General features: G+C 39.5%; 2 protein-coding genes across 2 annotated transcripts in view; both read left to right on the plus strand.

The window, feature by feature from the left end:
• psmd2 (proteasome 26S subunit ubiquitin receptor, non-ATPase 2) overlaps positions 1–2461 on the plus strand; it is a 7758-nt gene extending 5297 nt beyond the window's left edge. The window contains exons 15-21 of the mRNA XM_008308778.3: positions 3–92; positions 177–260; positions 472–640; positions 886–980; positions 1063–1189; positions 1327–1445; positions 1742–2461. Of these exons, the coding sequence (XP_008307000.1) occupies positions 3–92; positions 177–260; positions 472–640; positions 886–980; positions 1063–1189; positions 1327–1445; positions 1742–1924 (867 nt within the window). The 3' untranslated portion in view covers positions 1925–2461. The remainder of the gene's footprint in view (positions 1–2; positions 93–176; positions 261–471; positions 641–885; positions 981–1062; positions 1190–1326; positions 1446–1741) is intronic.
• A 1902-nt stretch (positions 2462–4363) lies between these two features.
• eif4g1b (eukaryotic translation initiation factor 4 gamma, 1b) overlaps positions 4364–18951 on the plus strand; it is a 27655-nt gene continuing 13067 nt past the window's right edge. The window contains exons 1-8 of the mRNA XM_025054865.1: positions 4364–4523; positions 8276–8397; positions 9304–9390; positions 10044–10076; positions 10980–11000; positions 11564–11758; positions 11851–11944; positions 16537–16676. Of these exons, the coding sequence (XP_024910633.1) occupies positions 4415–4523; positions 8276–8397; positions 9304–9390; positions 10044–10076; positions 10980–11000; positions 11564–11758; positions 11851–11944; positions 16537–16676 (801 nt within the window). The 5' untranslated portion in view covers positions 4364–4414. The remainder of the gene's footprint in view (positions 4524–8275; positions 8398–9303; positions 9391–10043; positions 10077–10979; positions 11001–11563; positions 11759–11850; positions 11945–16536; positions 16677–18951) is intronic.

The following is an 18951-nucleotide window of genomic DNA, read 5'->3' on the forward strand; positions in this document are numbered from 1 at the left end:
ACAAGGATAAAGATAAAGAGGATGACAAGGATAAAAAAGATAAGAAAGACAAGGACAAAAAGGAGTCTGCTGCCGACATGGGCTCACATCAGGTAAAAGGCAATCCTTTAGATCATCTGTATATTATTTAATATTTGGAAAAGAAAAAAGTCCTAAAATCAACGTTTTCCTTTTAGGGTGTAGCTGTCCTTGGTATTGCCTTGATTGCCATGGGAGAGGAAATAGGCTCTGAAATGGCACTGAGAACATTTGGTCATCTGGTTAGTTGCACATTTTTATGGTTTTCTTTATCCCTTGTGTTCCTCACCACAAAGTTCATCTGTGAAAATGTCATGTTTCATACTCACAAAAAAGAAGTCCTCCTGCCTCGACTTGCTTTGATACTAGTGTCACTGTGTTTTTGTGAGCATTACAGTAGGTGTCGCCTCTGTTACATTCTAACTGTTTAGTGCTTCTTTTGGATTTGACCAGTTGCGTTATGGTGAGCCCACACTGAGGCGAGCAGTGCCCCTTGCCCTGGCCCTTATTTCTGTGTCCAACCCTCGTCTCAACATTTTGGACACCCTCAGCAAGTTCTCTCATGATGCTGACCCTGAAGTCTCCCACAACTCCATCTTTGCCATGGGCATGGTGGGCAGTGGTAAGTCGGACCTCGGTTAATTCATGAGATCACTCTGGAAATCCAGTTCAATTGGTGTTTTATTTTATTCTTTGTTTTGCCTTCCATTTAATTTACATAGAAACATTGTAATGCACTTTCAAGAAGCCTCACCCCTAACGTTCCATGTTTGACATTTTAAGTGATGCACAATAACTCCTTCTGTTCAACAGCCACTCAGCCGTCTCAGCTTAGTTAACATAGTGCATATTTTTCCATTTCCTTAGGCACAAATAACGCTCGTCTGGCTGCTATGCTGCGGCAGCTGGCACAGTACCACGCCAAAGACCCCAACAATCTCTTCATGGTCCGATTGGCCCAGGTGGGTGGCAACACAAAAGACACTCTGTACCAGACTCTGTGTTTGAGTGATTATTGACTCTGGGCTGTTTGTGTGTCCACAGGGCCTGACTCACTTGGGCAAAGGCACACTGACACTCTGTCCTTACCATAGTGACCGGCAGCTGATGAGCCAGGTTGCTGTTGCTGGACTACTCACCGTGCTGGTTTCCTTCCTCGATGTCAAGAACAGTTAGTTTGTTTACTTCCTGATGCATTATCTCAGCTACCAACTTCCACACACTTACCCTTGTCCACTGTGACTAGAACTTTGGATCTGTAATAGATTTGTCTGTTTACATAGCTGCTTCTTCTTGTGTTCATTATAGTAATCCTGGGAAAATCCCACTACATACTGTATGGCCTGGTAGCAGCCATGCAGCCACGTATGCTGGTCACATTCGATGAGGAGCTGAGGCCACTGCCCGTGTCTGTCAGAGTTGGACAGGTGAGGCTTTTAGTACCTGAAATGGAATTTAGTAAGGCTAAGGGAAAATTCAATTAAATTCAAAATGGTGGGTATTGGTCTTACAGGCTACAAGACTTGTCACATGGGTTATAAAAATATATGTCATATCTTTTAATTATTTTATGTTAAATCCATTTTTTACAATTCTATTAAAAGTTCTATTATGATGTTAAATCCATTTTTTACAATTATATTAAAAGTTCTATTAAAAAATATGTCTCACTATTTGTATGGTCTGAAAATTATGTCTCACTATTTGTATGGTCTGTGTCCAGGCTGTGGACGTTGTGGGTCAGGCAGGAAAACCAAAGGCCATCACAGGATTCCAGACTCACACGACACCAGTGTTGCTGGCTCACGGGGAGCGGGCTGAGCTGGCCACGGAGGAGTACCTTCCTGTTACCCCCATCCTGGAGGGCTTTGTGATTCTCCAGAAGAACCCTAACTATGAAACCTAGACTGAACCCATGAGGTCCATTCAGGCTGGTCTTTCTCTGCAGCTCTTGGTGGTTGTATGTAGTTGTTTATTGATTGTCTGAAAAGAGTGGGACAAATCTTTCCTCCTTCCCCGCTTTGTCCTGTCACTGTCCTCTGTGGCCCATCTCCAGTGGTCATTAAAAATGGATTAGCTGGGCTCTGGTTGAGTGGGCTGCTATGTGACAGAGAGGGTTAAACTGGGACCGTCTACAGTCTGCAATAATGGTTCTTTACACTGCTCTCACACATGTCCTTGTTTTACTGACCCTACAGTCATGAACACAGTTCATCTCTGTCCTACGTTTCGGTTCTCGTATATGAACAACTGCTCAAACCACATCAGTTATTTACACTTGTTTGTTTTGTTTTTTACAGCCTTGATCTTGAGAAATGTCTTTGTAATTAGAGCATTTACAATGTGTATTCTTGACATTTGATGTTCGGGGGATTGTTTGTAAGAGTACTATTCAGGATTGAATTGAAAAGTAAGTAAATAAATAAAAAAATAAAAAAACTGACCCAGGTTGTTACATTATGTGGTTATGTGTGAACTGACTTGTACTCCACTGCCGCAGCCAATGCAAGTTGTCATTTGGGTAAGCACAGGTCCAAACACAAGGGAAAGATTCAACTTAAGTAATTATTCCTCTTAATATTCTTAGAAAGTAAACTTTGATGTTCATCAAGGTGGATAATAGACAAAATTCTTAGCTTAACCATTTCAAGACATTAAACAAAGTCCCTTTTAAATGCTCTTTGACATACAGGTTTCCTACTTTCATTTTTACTATTGTGGTCTGTTTTGACACTATTGCTTAAAAGCATGCAATGTTCAGTTACTTCAGTTACATTGGAAGTCAGATTTCATCATTTGTGCAAGAAATAGGAAATGGATTTGCAAAAGCTGCAGATGTGGACCAGGTGTTTTCTGCTGTTTAAAAATAACTAAAGTCTACAGAAAGATGGCACACAATGTTCAATTATTTTTGTCTTAAAAGGCCATTTGAGTTTACATTCATTACATTTATTTTGTCTTTGCTATAAAAAAAATTCCACTAAAATGTCCACAAAAGAAAGTATATTTTCTGAAATTAGACTTGAAAGTTCTGTTTCAGGCAACTGGACGGATGAAAGGTGAAACGTCTTCATTTAGAAAATTCACATTCAGTGAGCTGGATGACTGAGAATCTTCATAGACATTTTATGTTCAGTTGCCTAACAACTTTCAAACTTGGCTTTGATCTGGATGGCTGAGAATCTTCATAGCCATTTTGCATTCAGTCGCCTAACAACTTTCAAACTTGGCTTTGATCTGGATGACTGAGAATCTTCATAGCCATTTTACATTGTTGCCTAACAACTTTCAAGCTTGGCTTAGATCTGGATGACTGAGACTATTCAGGCATTTTCAAAAATACCTTAGCTCTCCTTACTGCTTGTGGAGCACTAAGTGACATTAAAAAGCTATTTTGCTATAGACATTTTTAATCTTACTTTATCGAAAAAACTCTTTGCACAATACTCTTGGTTTGTCTCTGGACAACTGAGAATATTCATAGGCATTTTCAGAAATACCTTAGCTCTCCTTACTGCTTGTGGAACACTAAGTGACGTTAAAAAGCTATTTTGCTATAGACATTTTTAATTTTACTTTATCGAAAACAATCTTTGCACAGTACTCTTTGCACAGTAGCATATACAAAGAGAAGAAGATGTTTTCTATCTTGGTTCCATATGATCAGCGTTTACCGGTACTACGGGTCTGCTGGGCTCCGGGAAGCTTTCCAGTCCATCTGGGTCAGGGGACTCAAGGAGAGAATGGTAATGTCATGGTTCAATTCTTTACCAAAATTGTCTTTTTTTTTCTCACTTTACACTCAAGTGCATGATACACAAGAAAAATGTTGCAATAAAAAGGTGATATAAATTCATCCATGATTGCTTGATGTTCTGTTTAAAGATGGGGACTGTTGGTATAGATATAAGTACTCCATAACAGACTAATATATGTCTTTGCAATTCATTATTATTTATTCAAGCTACAAATATTGTTCATTGCTGTGTAATTAAAAAAAAACTTTTAATTTCTCAGGTTAAGAAACTCTGCTGCATTGACTTTACTAAATGCTTTTTTTTAAAGTTCCCGCGGGCCACACAAAGGGACTTGGCGGGCCTCATTTGAGTTTGACACATATGATCTAAAATGTCCACAAAATAAAGTATTTTTTCTTAAATTTGAAAGTTCTGTTAGGCAACTAAACGGATGAAAGGTGTAAGTCTTCCTTTAGAAAATTCGCGTTCAGTTGAATAACAACGTTCAAACTTGGCTATGATCTTAGCTCTCCTTACTGCTCGTGGAGCGATAAGTGACGTTAAAAAGCTATTTCGCAAGACATTTTTAATTTTTCTTTATAGAAAAAAAAATCTTTGCCCAATAATCTTTGCACCGTAGCGTATACAAAGTGGAGACGATGCTTTCTGTCATGGACGCACGTGATTGGATTTTACCGGAATTACCGTTCTACGGGCTTCCGGGAAGATTTTCCGTCCGTCCGGGTCTGCGGACTCAAGGAGAGAACGGTAATGCCACGGTCCTGAGCTCGATTCTTTACCAAAATTGTCTTTTTTCTCACTTTACACCCAAGCCCATGATACACGAGGAAAATGTTATCTCGCGAAACTGTGTGTTTAGCTTTAAACGTAAAGACATGCCTGTTTGCGGTGACTTTCTCCACTGCTGTTCCTGCTGTGTTTTCAGGGATTAGCCAGCTAGCTTGCTGTTAGCATTCCATGCTAAGACGACGTGGGTGTTCTTTCTTCACTTCAGCTAGTTTTACTGAGCAGTGTAATACTGCTCTAGACTGTCCAATTGAGCCTTTACAGTAACGTTTAGAAACACGTTGTATTTATGAACTACATGTGTGTTACACGTGACAAACGACAAGCAAGGTGTCGACTCAGAATGTTGTTGTTTTCGCCGGTTCGCGTCATTTGTGCTACAGGCTATACAGCCTGCTCGGCTGTGACACAGTTGACTATGTTACAGTAAACGCAGTAGCAGGTGAAATTGGCCGGGCAGTATGTCGGAGCAGAATTTTGCTTGTTGTCAGTCACTTAGCAGCTCTCAGTGAAGCAGGTATATGCGTGTTTACAAATGGAGAAGTCAGTTGTAGATGTACGTGATATTACAATCTCGTAACGCCGCACATGAAAACACGTGATGATGACAAAGTAAAAGTTGGCCAGACCATTTGCACTCACCCACTTTTAGTTACGGGGTGTGAACGTGTTGGGAGGATCCCTTTAAACCGGACAAATCCCGGTGACAGGATGTTTGATGTTTTTGACAGTGTGATTCTGACTGTGGGATACTGGTATCAAGAGATTTACTGCGTGATTGCAAACTGTTTTTTTTTTTTTTTTTTTCCAACTTTGACAGGTGACAGGTGTGTGTTATAAAAGGCCCTTTTAGCTGTACCGTGTCCCCATAATCAATGTATTGGTCAAAACATAGAATGTCGCATCAGCGGTGATGTTGCAGTGTATAAGGTGGGAGAGGTGTTGGCTGACTCAGGCTGCTGTTTGCCTGAAATCACCGTTGTCACGACACCGATGACAGTGCTGTTACTGTGCTTAATGCTTCGAGTTCTTAATTCGATTGGGTGTGATTACAGCCGAACCTTTGAAGACGAACTCAGGAGAACAGTTAGCTTGGCAGCTATGCAGTTGAATGTCCCCATTCATTGACACCACCGCCTCCACGCCTGTCCTCATCGATCACTTCCTGGAGCGTCGTTTTGTGTGGTGTCATTTTTATGCTTCACATGTAGAGGGGCGGTTGTCATGTCTGATATCAGCGATGAGGTGTGGCTGCTGACATGAAGCCGGCAGCTGTGATGTGCATCGCGCCAACACTAGGAGAAGAAACCACGTGGTAAATCCAGATTGGGCCTAGGGAAGTTAGCAACTAGGCTAACAGTTTAGCACAGTTCAGAGCAGCAAGTCTCACTGCAGCCTAGTTTAAAATGAAACGAAATGTGGTCCTTGTGCGCAGGTAATAAAGATTAACAGGGATAAGACTAATATGAAGATCATAATGATTATTTTCCTCCTACATGTTGACATCTTCTATAATATCTACTACATATGCTCTTAAATTATATGTATTACATAGTCTAATGACTAAGATCTGTTGCTTTACAAAAGACAGCTAAGTTAATTGATTGATTGAATGGATGGACAAACTAATATTGTTGGTCTATTAATGCAATCTTTAAGTAAACATTAAATAATACAAAATGATAGAAAATGCCAGAAAGATATGGTAATGAATTCAAAATATTTGCTTAGATGCATTAATAATTCATGCAATGAGTAAAAAATATATTTTAATGTTATATGTATGTGTTATTGAGCTCATCTATCAGGACCTGTATTCATTAATGGGATGTAAAGTTATTGTTTGTCCTTGTTCTGATTTGGTGGTGTAAGTAGATATACCACAAACTTGTCCAAGCAGGATGGTCCGATACTTTCAGATGAGCAAATCGTATTGTTGTGCTTAAAATTTGTGTTCTTCATTTGGCCCCTTTATGCAGAAATTTGTGTCATTTCGTAAAACAATCTAAAAACCCAGGATTTTTGCATTCATCTTGGGAACCAATTGGGACAGTAATGTCAGCGTTTTCTGCAGACCACTTCAGTCTGCAGACCACTGAGCTCGGATGTAGGCAACAAAGAAGGATTTTTGCAACAGAGAAAAAAATCAATATAATGGGGATAACTTATTGCATAATATGGATTTATATCTGGCCATGAACTGCTAATGACTACTGTATTTTGTTTTTAATTGTCATCAGACCATGAATATTGATTCTTTGTTTTTCAGCCTCAGTAGTAATAGAAAAAAACACTAGAAAGCATTGTTTTATTCTGTTAAAGTCAAGTGAGTACAGTGAATTTAAAAATGAATGTTAACAGTTGTTATCTCACTGCTTTCTTACCATTTGGGTAGGTCATACACGTCACTTCTAAAACAAAATGTACTCTCCCTCCTCTCCTTTGTGGGTCATGGGCGTGCATACACAGGCTTATGCAACAGTTGAATGAGCAAGTTTTAACAGCAGAGCTGGTGGCGGGACGTTCGTGGTGCAGCATGTCGGCCCAGCTCAAATGACCATGACTGTGTGTGATTAGTTGTGGGGTGGGGTCCTGCCTTTGCTGTGCATTAGCTCATAGTACACAACCATAATGCAGATTCTTGCAGAAACCAGACCCATTTGGGTTCCCCTCATTAATAGTTCTGCAGTGCTGCAGGACATACACATGGATCTGGATTTGTACTCCTCCTTGTGCAGGTTCTGCAGACCAGGCTGTGTACTGTGGATATTTGGCAGAAGCCAAAACATTTTTAAGAATCTTACTGCATCTCATTGCTCTAGGCTAAAGCATTCCCTCGAGCAGCTCAAGGATTTGAGGTTGCATGTTTGACGCTGAGAGTAGTACAGCCTAAGAGGCAGAGTTGGGTTGTACTCTAAGGACCTATTTTAGCCATGAGATTGTTTAGTCAGCATTTCCTTTCCCAGCCCACCAAGCTGAATGTCACACACTCTGTGGGCCTGCCATTGCACTAGAGTTTTATTTAAATAAAATATATTTTATAGGTTATATGTAGTCCAATTGAATGAGGTAATTTGTCTTTAAGCACTAATATTTGAAATATTTTTTCTTCAATAGTGGACCTGCAAATTAACATAAACTAAAACTACACATTTTCTGCAGATTCAGAAAGTTTTTTTTAAACAACAGTAAACAGCAGTATTTGGCTGTATTTTCATCGTAGTTCTTCATCTAAAATTTATATTTGTTATTGTCCAAGGTTCACTCATCTGGGTATGAGTGAACAAATCTGCAACTGAATTGTTTTAAATCAGACACCAATTATCTGTGTACATATGATCTTCTGTTCAAGGTACTGATATTGTTAAGGTTACAAAGATGATCATGGATGTTTTGCTGCCTGTTTCCTTGTCTAAGAAAAAAAAAAAACAGAGCCCTGATTCACATGACTCAGGCATTTAGTCAACTCTGTGTGCGTGGTGTGGTTGTGTCCCTTAGGTTTAGGCTATAAATACCAAAAGTGTGACTTGTATGTAGTAAGAAGTGAAACACTGACACTGTTTAAGATTTTGTTTTATGATGGTATTGTTGACTGTTGTTTCAGTCAATTTCATAACCAAACACAAACCTGAAACCTGGGGTAAAACTTCTTCTTTTAAAACACCTTCTTGTATCCAACCAACCATGTGTTTATTCTGCCCATCTGTCCACAGGTTTGTACACATGTCCATATCCGCCTCCCAATGCAGAACCACATGAAATGAATAAAGCACCACAGGCTGTAGCGGGACCCTCCTCTAACCCTCACCCTGCCCCCTCCCCTGGCTTGTCACAGGTAATGACTTCTGTTACTTCACTGTCTGTTGTGTTCTTTTTTTAATGAGGATCTATCTGTCTATCCTTCGTGTCTGCAATAGAGAAAAACTGAGTCTCTAGTAGCAGCATTTTTCTTCACATAATGAAAAGCAGATCACAAAACCATGCCCTTTTCCTGGGCGGAGAATAAGAGTTGAAGCAGGGCATGCAGATTATCAACCCTGTCTCAGACAGGGCTGTGAAACAGTCGTAATGACTGTCAGTGATTTACTGACAATATTGAACCAGTTATGTATTTATATAAATAGTTTTTCTACTTCTTCTACACATAATATAACGTGTTTTTTTCTTCCACATTTCAGACTCTTGTTCAGATTGGTAGCATTAATCTGGGTTGCTGTTGTTGTTAATGGTTTTGATTATTGATTCTTATTAGGAACATGTGGGGCGGGGCTAAATACTGAGACAGGATGACCTACTCTCTGATCTTTACTTAGTGTTGTTGTAATACTGTAAATGGTTGAGGCAAATTTAATCTCTTCAGACTTTGCTAATAACGAATATTTGAAAACTTGTAGGACCAAACGCTATTTAACACATTAACTTTCAGTAATAAGGTACATGTTTTGTTTCCAGAAAACCCTCGCCGCACTTTTAACGAGAAAAATAAGGAAAATCATCACACCTGCTGTTGTGCTGCCAACTTAAATCAATTAAATAAATAAGAAACTGAATGATTGGTTTCTTATTTATTTTGGGTTTTCATTTTGAAACCAGATAAATATAATACAGCAGATACACAGAAAGATGTTAATTAAACAATTTGTACAGCAGATTTATCTGTTTTGAATTTTGGCCTCTACAGGCATCATCTAAACACTTGTCAATGCATGATCCAATCCTCCCTTTTCTCCCACACTCACAGCCCTCATTCCCCCCTGGGCAGCCCGCTTCTGTAGTGTATGCCAACCCACCACCTCCACAGATGAACCCAACACCACAGCCCCGACAGGTAGGCCCGCCCAAACACACAACCACCCAACCACCCAGCCACCCACCAGATGTGTTGGAGTTATCTGTTCTACTCCAGAACACAGTTGTTGTCCAACAGTTCAAAAATGACATTTAGATAATTTAGAATCAACTTCACTGCCTTTGTGTGCTGCACTGTTTTCCGTCTTTACTGACCTTCATTTTTTATCGAGAAGTGAAACTTGGATAAAAAGATGAGACTGATACAGTCAAGGTCTTTATCCTGCCAGTGTCCTTGTGTGTGAGTCTAGTCCACTATCACAACCTGAAGTCCCCTCAGTGAAAAATCCAATGTATTTCATCCCCGTGTGAATTTGCATGTCTGCTTGGCACCTTCTTAACAGTTGTGACACAATTTAGCCACCAGTGTCTGCTCGTAGTCTTAATTTATGTATAAAGACATGAACTGACTACGTTTACTTTGGTACCTATGTTCAGCTTAATAATTGCATCATGCTGCATTTTTTGCCCCGGTTGAAAAACGATAAGGTCTTTCCATGATATAATCTCTTAAATTGGAGAACTCTCCCTTCAGTTCTAAAGCCACACAACAGTCTTTGTCCCTGTGTTTGGAGAGTGATGCATGGATGTTGTGCTTTTTCTAAACTGTGCTCTGTCTGCCTCTCCTCCTAGTTTGCCCCTGGGCCCCGACATATCCACCAGCAGGTACTAACAAACAGCACAGCTGACCAACATGACAGTGTTCATAGGTTGTGGGTGGGATTTTTGGTTCAAGAATTAAGATAAAAATTGGTAGAAAATGTAAATGTTACAGGAACATATATTGGGAAAAACATCACAGGTAGAATGGCTGGGTTTACCCTGGATGTGTGAGTCCTGGAATGCTGATTTGCTGCCATTTGCGTGTCTTGTCTACTGACAGAAAAGCTTGTTACAAGTAAAAATGTTCACCTCTACAAGAATTAAAGTTTTTTTTTTTATTTCTGTTAAATTTCTGAAAATAATATTCAACAAAGAAAATGACTCAAATAGGCAAAAACACAACAAGCTGTAGTTGATTCAACAATGATAATGACCCAAATAGACAAAAACACAACAGACAATGACCCAAATAGACAAAAACACAACAAGCTGTAGTTGATTCTTTTGGAAGAAAAATGTAAAATATTTTGCTTCTGAGATCAAGTGCCATGTTAAACAGCACCATCACACATCACATTTAAATGGCCGCTAAAATGTAACATTAGCAAACTGTCATTAATTGATTGTCGTCAATCATCATGTCGTCAAGCTATCAGAACTCGCCCCCAGGTGGCAGTAGTATTTGAACTGATATTTAACCACTGTCATTCAAATGGTAAAATCAACAGCTTGTGCTCAGTTGTAGAAAGTAAAACAAAATGGATCAGTTAGTGATCAGTTCCTGTCTCCTTCTATTAGCTGTAGTCTGTTGGAGTTGATTTAATTCCGCAGGACCTCGATCCACTGCTCTGGCGTTTCTCTGCATGCTGCCTGTTATTTCACTGCTTGGCTCACAATGGGTGTTTCCTAGGCTTTCTGTTACTGATTGCGATGCTCTGTGTGTAATCTGTATTTGTGCTGCTGAAGGGAAGCTTCAGGTCACTACAGGTAACTGATCCCCTTTCTTCAGTTTTTTCCCCTTCCCTTCCTTCACTAATTCCGCCTCATCATCCTGACTAGTGCATATATGCATTTGTGAGACTAATATTTGGCATCGTTGTGCTTTGTTGGCGTGGTGTCATTTGGTTGGCTTCGGCGGTGAGCTCCCAGGCCAGCAGTAGAATGTCAATGAGGAGACTGAATGAAGCTGCATTAGCTGCTTTATCTCTCCTGGCAGGCAGGGCCAATATGTTTCCATTTGGAGTCTGGCCACAGAGGCAGAGACATACTACGAGCATTGCCTTTGACCTAATCACAACTACCTCCACATGGTCTAAGAGATAAAATAAGACAAGTACATGGGGAATATGTTAATATCTGAGCTTATGGAAAACTCATCCCCCTTTTTTTTCTTTCTTTTTCCTCCTATTTCCCTTCCATTTCTTTTCCAACGTCTCCCTCATGTTTTACAACTATCCCCCACATTTGTTCTCTGTCTACGTAATTTCAATGTTCATCCTTCCTCTTCCTCTTCTGCTCTTTCCCCGACCCTACAACTATCTCTTTTCTAGCCCTACTACCCCAACAGGGGCAGCCTGTCTCCAGGGAGTGGGCCCCGAGGTGTTCCTCCCAGCAATGCACCTCGCTCTGTGACGCCCACCCATGTCTACCAGCCGGGTCCTGGCTCACAAATGATGATGATCTCTGGACAGCAGTTGCCTTTCACCAATACACCCCAGGGACCTGCCTACTTCATACCGGGACAGGTAGGAGGCACAGCCACATTTCTGCTCACACGCACAATACTTTTTAAAAATAAAACTTTCTGACCTCACCTTCTTCTCCCCCCGGTCCTCAGTACCGCCCAACTGCATATGTGACCACAGCCCAACAATATCCAGTCCCTCCAGGCACCCCAGGCTTCTACCCAGGCACCAACCCAGCTGAATATGGTAAGAATATTTCCTTAACGTGGGCCTGTCCTGAGCTGCCCACAAACTAATTACCGTTCTTAACTGTTCAAAATGAGATGACAGAATGTGCAAGTCTCATTAAAAATATAAGTTACTACCTACTATTATAAACACAGGCAACAAGTGTCTTGGAGGATTTATTAGAACGCCATTACAACATTGTTGTGGCTAAATCTGAGGGTTAAAGAGATAAAACATTGCAGTAGTCATGCAGCCATGGCTCCTCACATGTTGACATTCTGCTTAAAGTTTTTGTTGTGTCTCTAAGTACATAACCATTTAAAATGATGTGCGTTCTAAAGTCAAGTGATACACCAAATAAGTCCGGTAGAACACCTCTCCATGGAGAATAAAAACATATAAATTATATATATATATATACAGTTTGATTGTACCAACTTTGTTTGTGGCAAACATTTTGGTCGGAGAAGCTTAAAGTCATATTTCATGTTTTAGTGGTTCCATAGTGTAGCAGTTACCACGCCTGCCTTAAGATTTAGGAAGTCCTTCATTTGTCCCACAGTGGGGTAATTTATAAATGTAATCTAATCTGTATATATATATAAATAAAACAAAGTTTCAACAATCAAACTGAGCGAGTCAGCTGGGAGGACTCTACTGTGTGAAATAACTTGGACCATATGACCATAATCAATTGCAGTGAGGGTGTGGATTTAGGATAATTTCTTTTTCCGTAAACAATTTGATTTATTAATACATACTGTATATGTTTTATTTTCTAAAACTCTAATATGAAATGTCTCGCTCTCACTTGAACATTACAAAAGGCCTGTACTGCTCGCTTATGATCACATGGGTTATCACACCATCTAGAGTTAGCCAAGTGACATTACAACACAAAAAATTATGCCTGTGGCATAACTGAGCTTTTAGGCCAGGAATATTGGGACTAAATAGCCAACGTCATAATTTCTTTTATATGCTAGCAGAATTAAAGGTGAATTCCAAACCTTCCAAACATCAATCATCAGTTCCTTAGTTCTGAATTATTCACTTGCAGTTTTTGTTCTCTGGATAATCCACAGTGAATGCAACATGCGTTGTAATGCAGAGTCCTCTTAACACTGTTCTAAGTTGTTTCTACACCGATTATAAAGGGGTTAAATTTTGGAACGCCAAAAGGTCCAGAGAACATCTGTCATGTTATGTAAGCGTTTCCCTGGTGGATGTTTTTTTTTCTCATTCTCATGATCTGTGTGTTGGTCAAATAGAGGTTGCTCTGTAAGTCCATCATCTTAAAAATGCAATGTGACCATTAGACAGGACTGTCAGACGCTATGGGACGCACACTCTTTGTTTTGTACACAAACACAGCATATGTCATGGGGTAAGATACACAGTATAGCTGACCACGGTGAACCTCAGCACCTTTAGGACTGACATTCGTCAAAATCAACCATTGGAAATTGGTTTACAAAACAGAAAAAAACAACACAGATGTAAAATGTGCCTATATTTAAGAGTCTCTCTTCTAAATCTGAGGGGGCTTCTTTCTAACTACATATCCTCAGCACCTCAGAGCCTCTGTGATTGACATGGCCAAAGAGCTTTTTCAACATTTGCTCTTTGGAGGCCGGAGAGGAAAAGAGAGTGAGGAAGGTGGGTGTAAAAAGTGAAAAGCAGGGAGGAATTAGGAAGGTTAGAGGGAGGAGCTTAATGGAGAGAGGCATGCTGGATGTGGGAGGGTTACAGCATTAAAAGAAGTCATTCTGAGAGGGCACCTGTAGAGAGGATAGAAAAAAGCCAGAGACAGGGGTTTGAAGAGAAACCCCCTTTTCTCCAGTCTGTCTGTTGGCCATCATCATGGGGAATCGTGGGTCTCAGGAGCAGCAGGACTCTGAGGGTAGGTGTCATCTGGATAGTTGTGCCTCTTAACTGATCCCCCCCCCAATCGCCACTCATTGCTCTCATAGGCTCTCGCATTTTGTGAGTCATGTCTTAAGCCTCTTATTTACAGTGTCGGGACGGTGTCCAAGTTAAGTCTCACTCTGCCGTCTGGCTTTCTGCTCTCCAGCATGTCCCCCCTCGGCCTCCCTCTCTCTGCCTGTCTTCCCTCCCTGTTCCTCCTGCATGCTCTCGTCCCCCCAGTCGGTGTGGCTTTTTGACTATATTTAGGCTGTGCTGCTGGTCAACAATGCAGACTCAGTAATGTGAGTTAGACTGAAATGTATGCAGAGGGGGTGAGAGGGAGGCAGAGCAGGAGCTAGTCACTGCCACATTTCTCTATGTGAAGATTTCATTATCCCAGTCCTGTGAAAGTAGACAACAGCAGCTTCTGAAGTATAACTGAGGCCGGTGTCGAGGCCAGGTAATGTCCATGGAATGGTTGGATGTCGTGTTGAAATCATGTAGAAGTTACAGTAGGAAGTTGTGACCTTTTGAAATTGACTTTTTTTCTTGTCAGCAGTTGTTGGTTTAACACAGAATGAACTTAAATCTCGGTATGGTTCATAAGCTAATATAAGCTAGTGAGCTACACCGTTGGTGTTTGACCTGTAGGCAGAGTTTGCTATGTCATGGCTCAAAGGCCTGTGGTGCTCTTCAGGTACTATGTTGACAAAGAACATGAAAGGACATTTGGAAGTGGCACAAGAAGGGATGTTCCAGCCGTGTTTGTCTTTTGGTGTCGTGACTAATAAAATGACAGGTATTGTAGATGGCAAATAATTTGTATTTATATATTTCAATTGATAAAGAATTTAAAATATTTTATCATGAAAAAACACTTGATATTGTTGATATAAAAAAACATGAATATTTGACATAAACTAACATTTGTAATTTTTTCCCCCCTATTCTTCTGTTCCTGTATTTCGAACATGGATGACCTGAGCTTAAGTAGTGCAAAAAAAGTACAATTTAATGTTGCAAAATCATTATCAGAATTTCTAACTATACATTTAATAAAAATAAAAGATTGTTTAGTGACACAGACCACTGAGGACTTTCACACAAGTTCATAAGAGATGTGCTGCAAGTCTGTGAGAACAGAAGCAAGTGTTAGTGTCGTTGGCACTTTCCCGTGATATGACAAGTATTTCATGAGTAATGAAACTGGTTTGCAAGTGTTTTGACCTGACATTTAAGCAGATTGCTCCTCAGTCTGCTCTGTTTGTTCCTGCAGATTTTCTCTGCATGATCGAAACGATCGTGGTTCACAGTTTTACAGTCTTTGAATTAATGTTTGTTGTTTTACTCAATATTTTTACATTATTTTCTCATGATCCCAATCCTATTAATTGAGCTTGTTCACTTGTTGGTAGGTAAAATGCTCCTCTGACAATGCAGATTTCTACTTATCTACTTGAAGTGTAAAATAATTCTCTCTATGAATGTCGTTAAGTAGTTCTTGACTTGAAGTGTAAAATAATTATCTCTATGAATGTCGTTAAGTAGTTCTTTGTCATTGTTAATCAGTAGGCAGTAATGATTGTACTTTCACCATTATTTTGCCACTATTGCACAAAAAATGCCCTTTGACATGAATCCTCACTCCTACTTAAACACAGAGGGCTGGTCTGACAGATGTTCTGCTACATAACAGTGTGTTTCCAGCTGATTTGTATAACAGTTCGACAAACTCAGGTTTGTGAATCACCTACTGCCTCTTGATACAGTCCTTAGTTCAGGCTATAATTACAGTATGAGTCAGTATTTAATATATATCTGGAGTTTTTTGTCCAGGTGAAGTTTTTGTCCATTGGATGAATTCAGACCAACAATTCAAACATCAATATCAAGATTACAAAGATTTAAATATCTGTTTATGTGGGATGGACTTTGGTCAGAACACAGTGCATTCAGGTCTTAGGTAACAGCATACCTTTGGCTGATTGTTGCAGGGGCAATATATAGATCCTTAGACTTCTGTCTGGGTTAGTGTTTCAAAAAAACCATATCACCTTGGACACAGTAACATGGTTTTGACTTAGTCAAACAAATACAGTTTAGATTTATAACAGGGTGGATTAAACAGATTAATAACTATTAGTCAAGATTAATCTGAATTCCTAATTAATGTCATTTATATTATTATTATTGTTGTTAGTGAAATCACTAAATATGACTATTTTATTATTATTATATTATTATTATATTATTATTATTGTTGTTAGCGAAATCACTAAATATGACTATTTTATTGATTATATTTTGAATAAAGCAAACAGGTTGATGTGTTTCACATGTTTTTGTGACAAATACAAATTTTGGAATTATTATTAAAATGAAAAATGTCAAGAAACATGCATAACATATACAAAACTCTTTATCTGATCTCTTGGTTTATAAAAAGACCTATTCTCTTTATCACTGACTCATCGTGTTGTCAGTAAAAGCCTGTATGGTATAAATGTATCAGTTGTCAAATGAAACTACAACATATTTTCACAAAATGTTTGATTAATCATTTAAGTCCTAATTAAATCTCGATGATACGAACAGGACAGCAATGACTACACATCCTCTTGCAATATATATTTTTATTTTTTCTAAAGCATGTAACAATTTCATTCATACTTTGACGTTGTATTCTCTCATGTGATCTGCAGCAGGGGCCTACTACCCCGCCCAGGCCCAGTTTCCCCCACCGGTGCAGGCTGGTCCCGTCATTATGAACCCAGTTCCTCAACAGCAGCAACCACCACCTCAGCCTCCTCAACACATACCCACCAAACGAGAACGCAAACAGGTAATGTCAGCACACGGCTGCATGCATACACACTTTCCCGTTTTCCCCTAGGAAATGCCTTCTTCCATTTCCATTTTATTTGTTAGCTTTCCCCTATTGAGAAAAAAACAAGTTTAAATAAGTTAAGTTTTTTTTTATCATGTCCGTTCATCTGAGGGCATATTCACGAGTCATATTAAGTTTTGTTCAAATCACAGCCTTAAACGAAGACATGTTGTTCTGTTGTGGTTCAGTGTGACTACTGACAATGACTCCAAATTATGGTCTGTCCGTCACACAGTCTGTCATGGCTGTGGCTTCTTTTAGGCATTTCTAAGTTGCATAATGTACCGGGTTAGAACTGGCAAGAAGACGTGGCCTACTGTACGTGTCTTACAGATTCTGCTGAACATGATGTGACAGGCGTTTGTTGGATTGTGACCATACCCTTGGGGTAATTCTGTGACACAATTATTCTGCCACTACGGCAGAGTTTGGTCTGAAAATATTGACGAAGGTGAAGTTTTTTTTTTTAACTACACTTTACAAGGTGTGTCAAGTAAGTTGAGAATAATCTTATAAAGCAACACAGTAAATGTTTACTACTTCAGTGTTGCATTATAAAGTTTATACCAACTCATGACCCAAACCAGGCTACTTAACATTACATACCAAAACTAAACCTTGAAAAGGACAAAAAGTAAATGTATTTAGGCCAACATATATCACTTACAATTTAGTTCACTGCAACAACCTACTAGAACATCCTGTACATATACTATGATTTCTGGTAAACTCAATATATTCAATATATTGCTGTCAGTACTTCAATTAAAGAACATTAAAGCCTGGTCCGCATTTAATTATGCAGTATTAGGTTTGTATTTAAAGTAAACAGAATCATTTAACACTTAAACTTTCAGTAGTCCCATACTTTCTCTTAATAACAAAATATATAACATTTACCATCAATAACATGTGTTATTGACTTCTCTGCAACTAACCCAGTTTCTGTGACTTTGGCCTATAAAGTGAATGTTCTTGACAGTGGTCTATGCCAGTTGTGAGTTTAAAGGTTAGCAGATGATACGGTGGTGAAGTGGTGTTGGTCCTGTTGATCTGTGAGGCTCAGCTGCAGAGTGACATGGTCTCCTCTTCTACAGTATGTCTAGTGTTTCCTCTGCTCTCAGATGGCTCTGGCCTGGTATGTGGTAGCTCTCTGTGAACTGAAGCCCCAGTTAGTGCCTCTCATGTAATCATGGTCTTCACACACGGTTGCGTTTGACTTGTAAAAACAAGGCAACTTCTTTTACGCAGTAGAAATGACTACTTTTGCTGTCATTTTTTTCTTCTTCTAACTTTCCTAAAAGATGCAGTTTTGCCACTTTGACCAGTTCTTTCTGGCAGAGCCTTTATTCGAGGATGTCTATTTTCATCTGTGACAACCCCCCTTTAAAAATCGTGACAGGCACAAATGCACTGTATGAACAGATTTTTTTTTTTAAAGGTTTTCCTAAAACTGGTATTAGCTGGTTTCTGTGAGTTGCCCCGTGGGCCAAATTTAGACCACGAGCCAAGGTTTTGCTTAGGTCTCATATAAACTAATGTCGATTATTCTTAATTAGTCCACAGTTATCCTGTAATTAATGAATTTTTTTTTAATTGTTTGACAGCCCTGTGCTATTTTGTTATATTTAAAATAAGACAGTAACAATGCAAGTAAGGATGCAGTTTTTGCAGCACAGCTCTACTACAGTACTTCACCAGTTTTAGTTTATAGATGGGGGTTGAGTGCAGATGTCCTCTTGACTTAAGAATCACCTGACATCTGGGTGCTTCTCTGCTGAAAATGGTCGCTTATCAGTGAATGTGGTCTCCTGGGGTGGACTTTGCCCATGTTCCTCTGGGCCTCTGCCATGTACGTAGCATTGCTGGCTTTTTGGATTTACAGGACAATGTGTTTGGAAGAAAAATACATTTTGTGCTTTGCAGTCAGGAGTTAACAGTCTCATAGTTTTTCATGTGGTTAGTGGAACAAATTCATCACATTTGTGTCAAGATACTTTACAGTCATAACTATAGTGTGTTTAAGTTTTGTATTTATTTCACACATGGTTATTCAGGTAGATTAAATCTAGATACCTTTATATATGAGGTTGCTTTGCAGATCTACTTTTTTCTACCTTTTTCTCCTTCTGGCTGTGTGTGAGGGAGCAAATGAAGGGGGTGGGGAGTGAAGGACATGTTGGCACATTGCTCAGATCCACGTGGACACTGATCTCCTCCCTCTTTTGAG

The sequence above is a fragment of the Cynoglossus semilaevis genome, chromosome 4 (genome assembly GCF_000523025.1).
Source record: "Cynoglossus semilaevis isolate Cse_v1.0 chromosome 4, Cse_v1.0, whole genome shotgun sequence".
NCBI lineage: Eukaryota > Metazoa > Chordata > Actinopteri > Pleuronectiformes > Cynoglossidae > Cynoglossus > Cynoglossus semilaevis.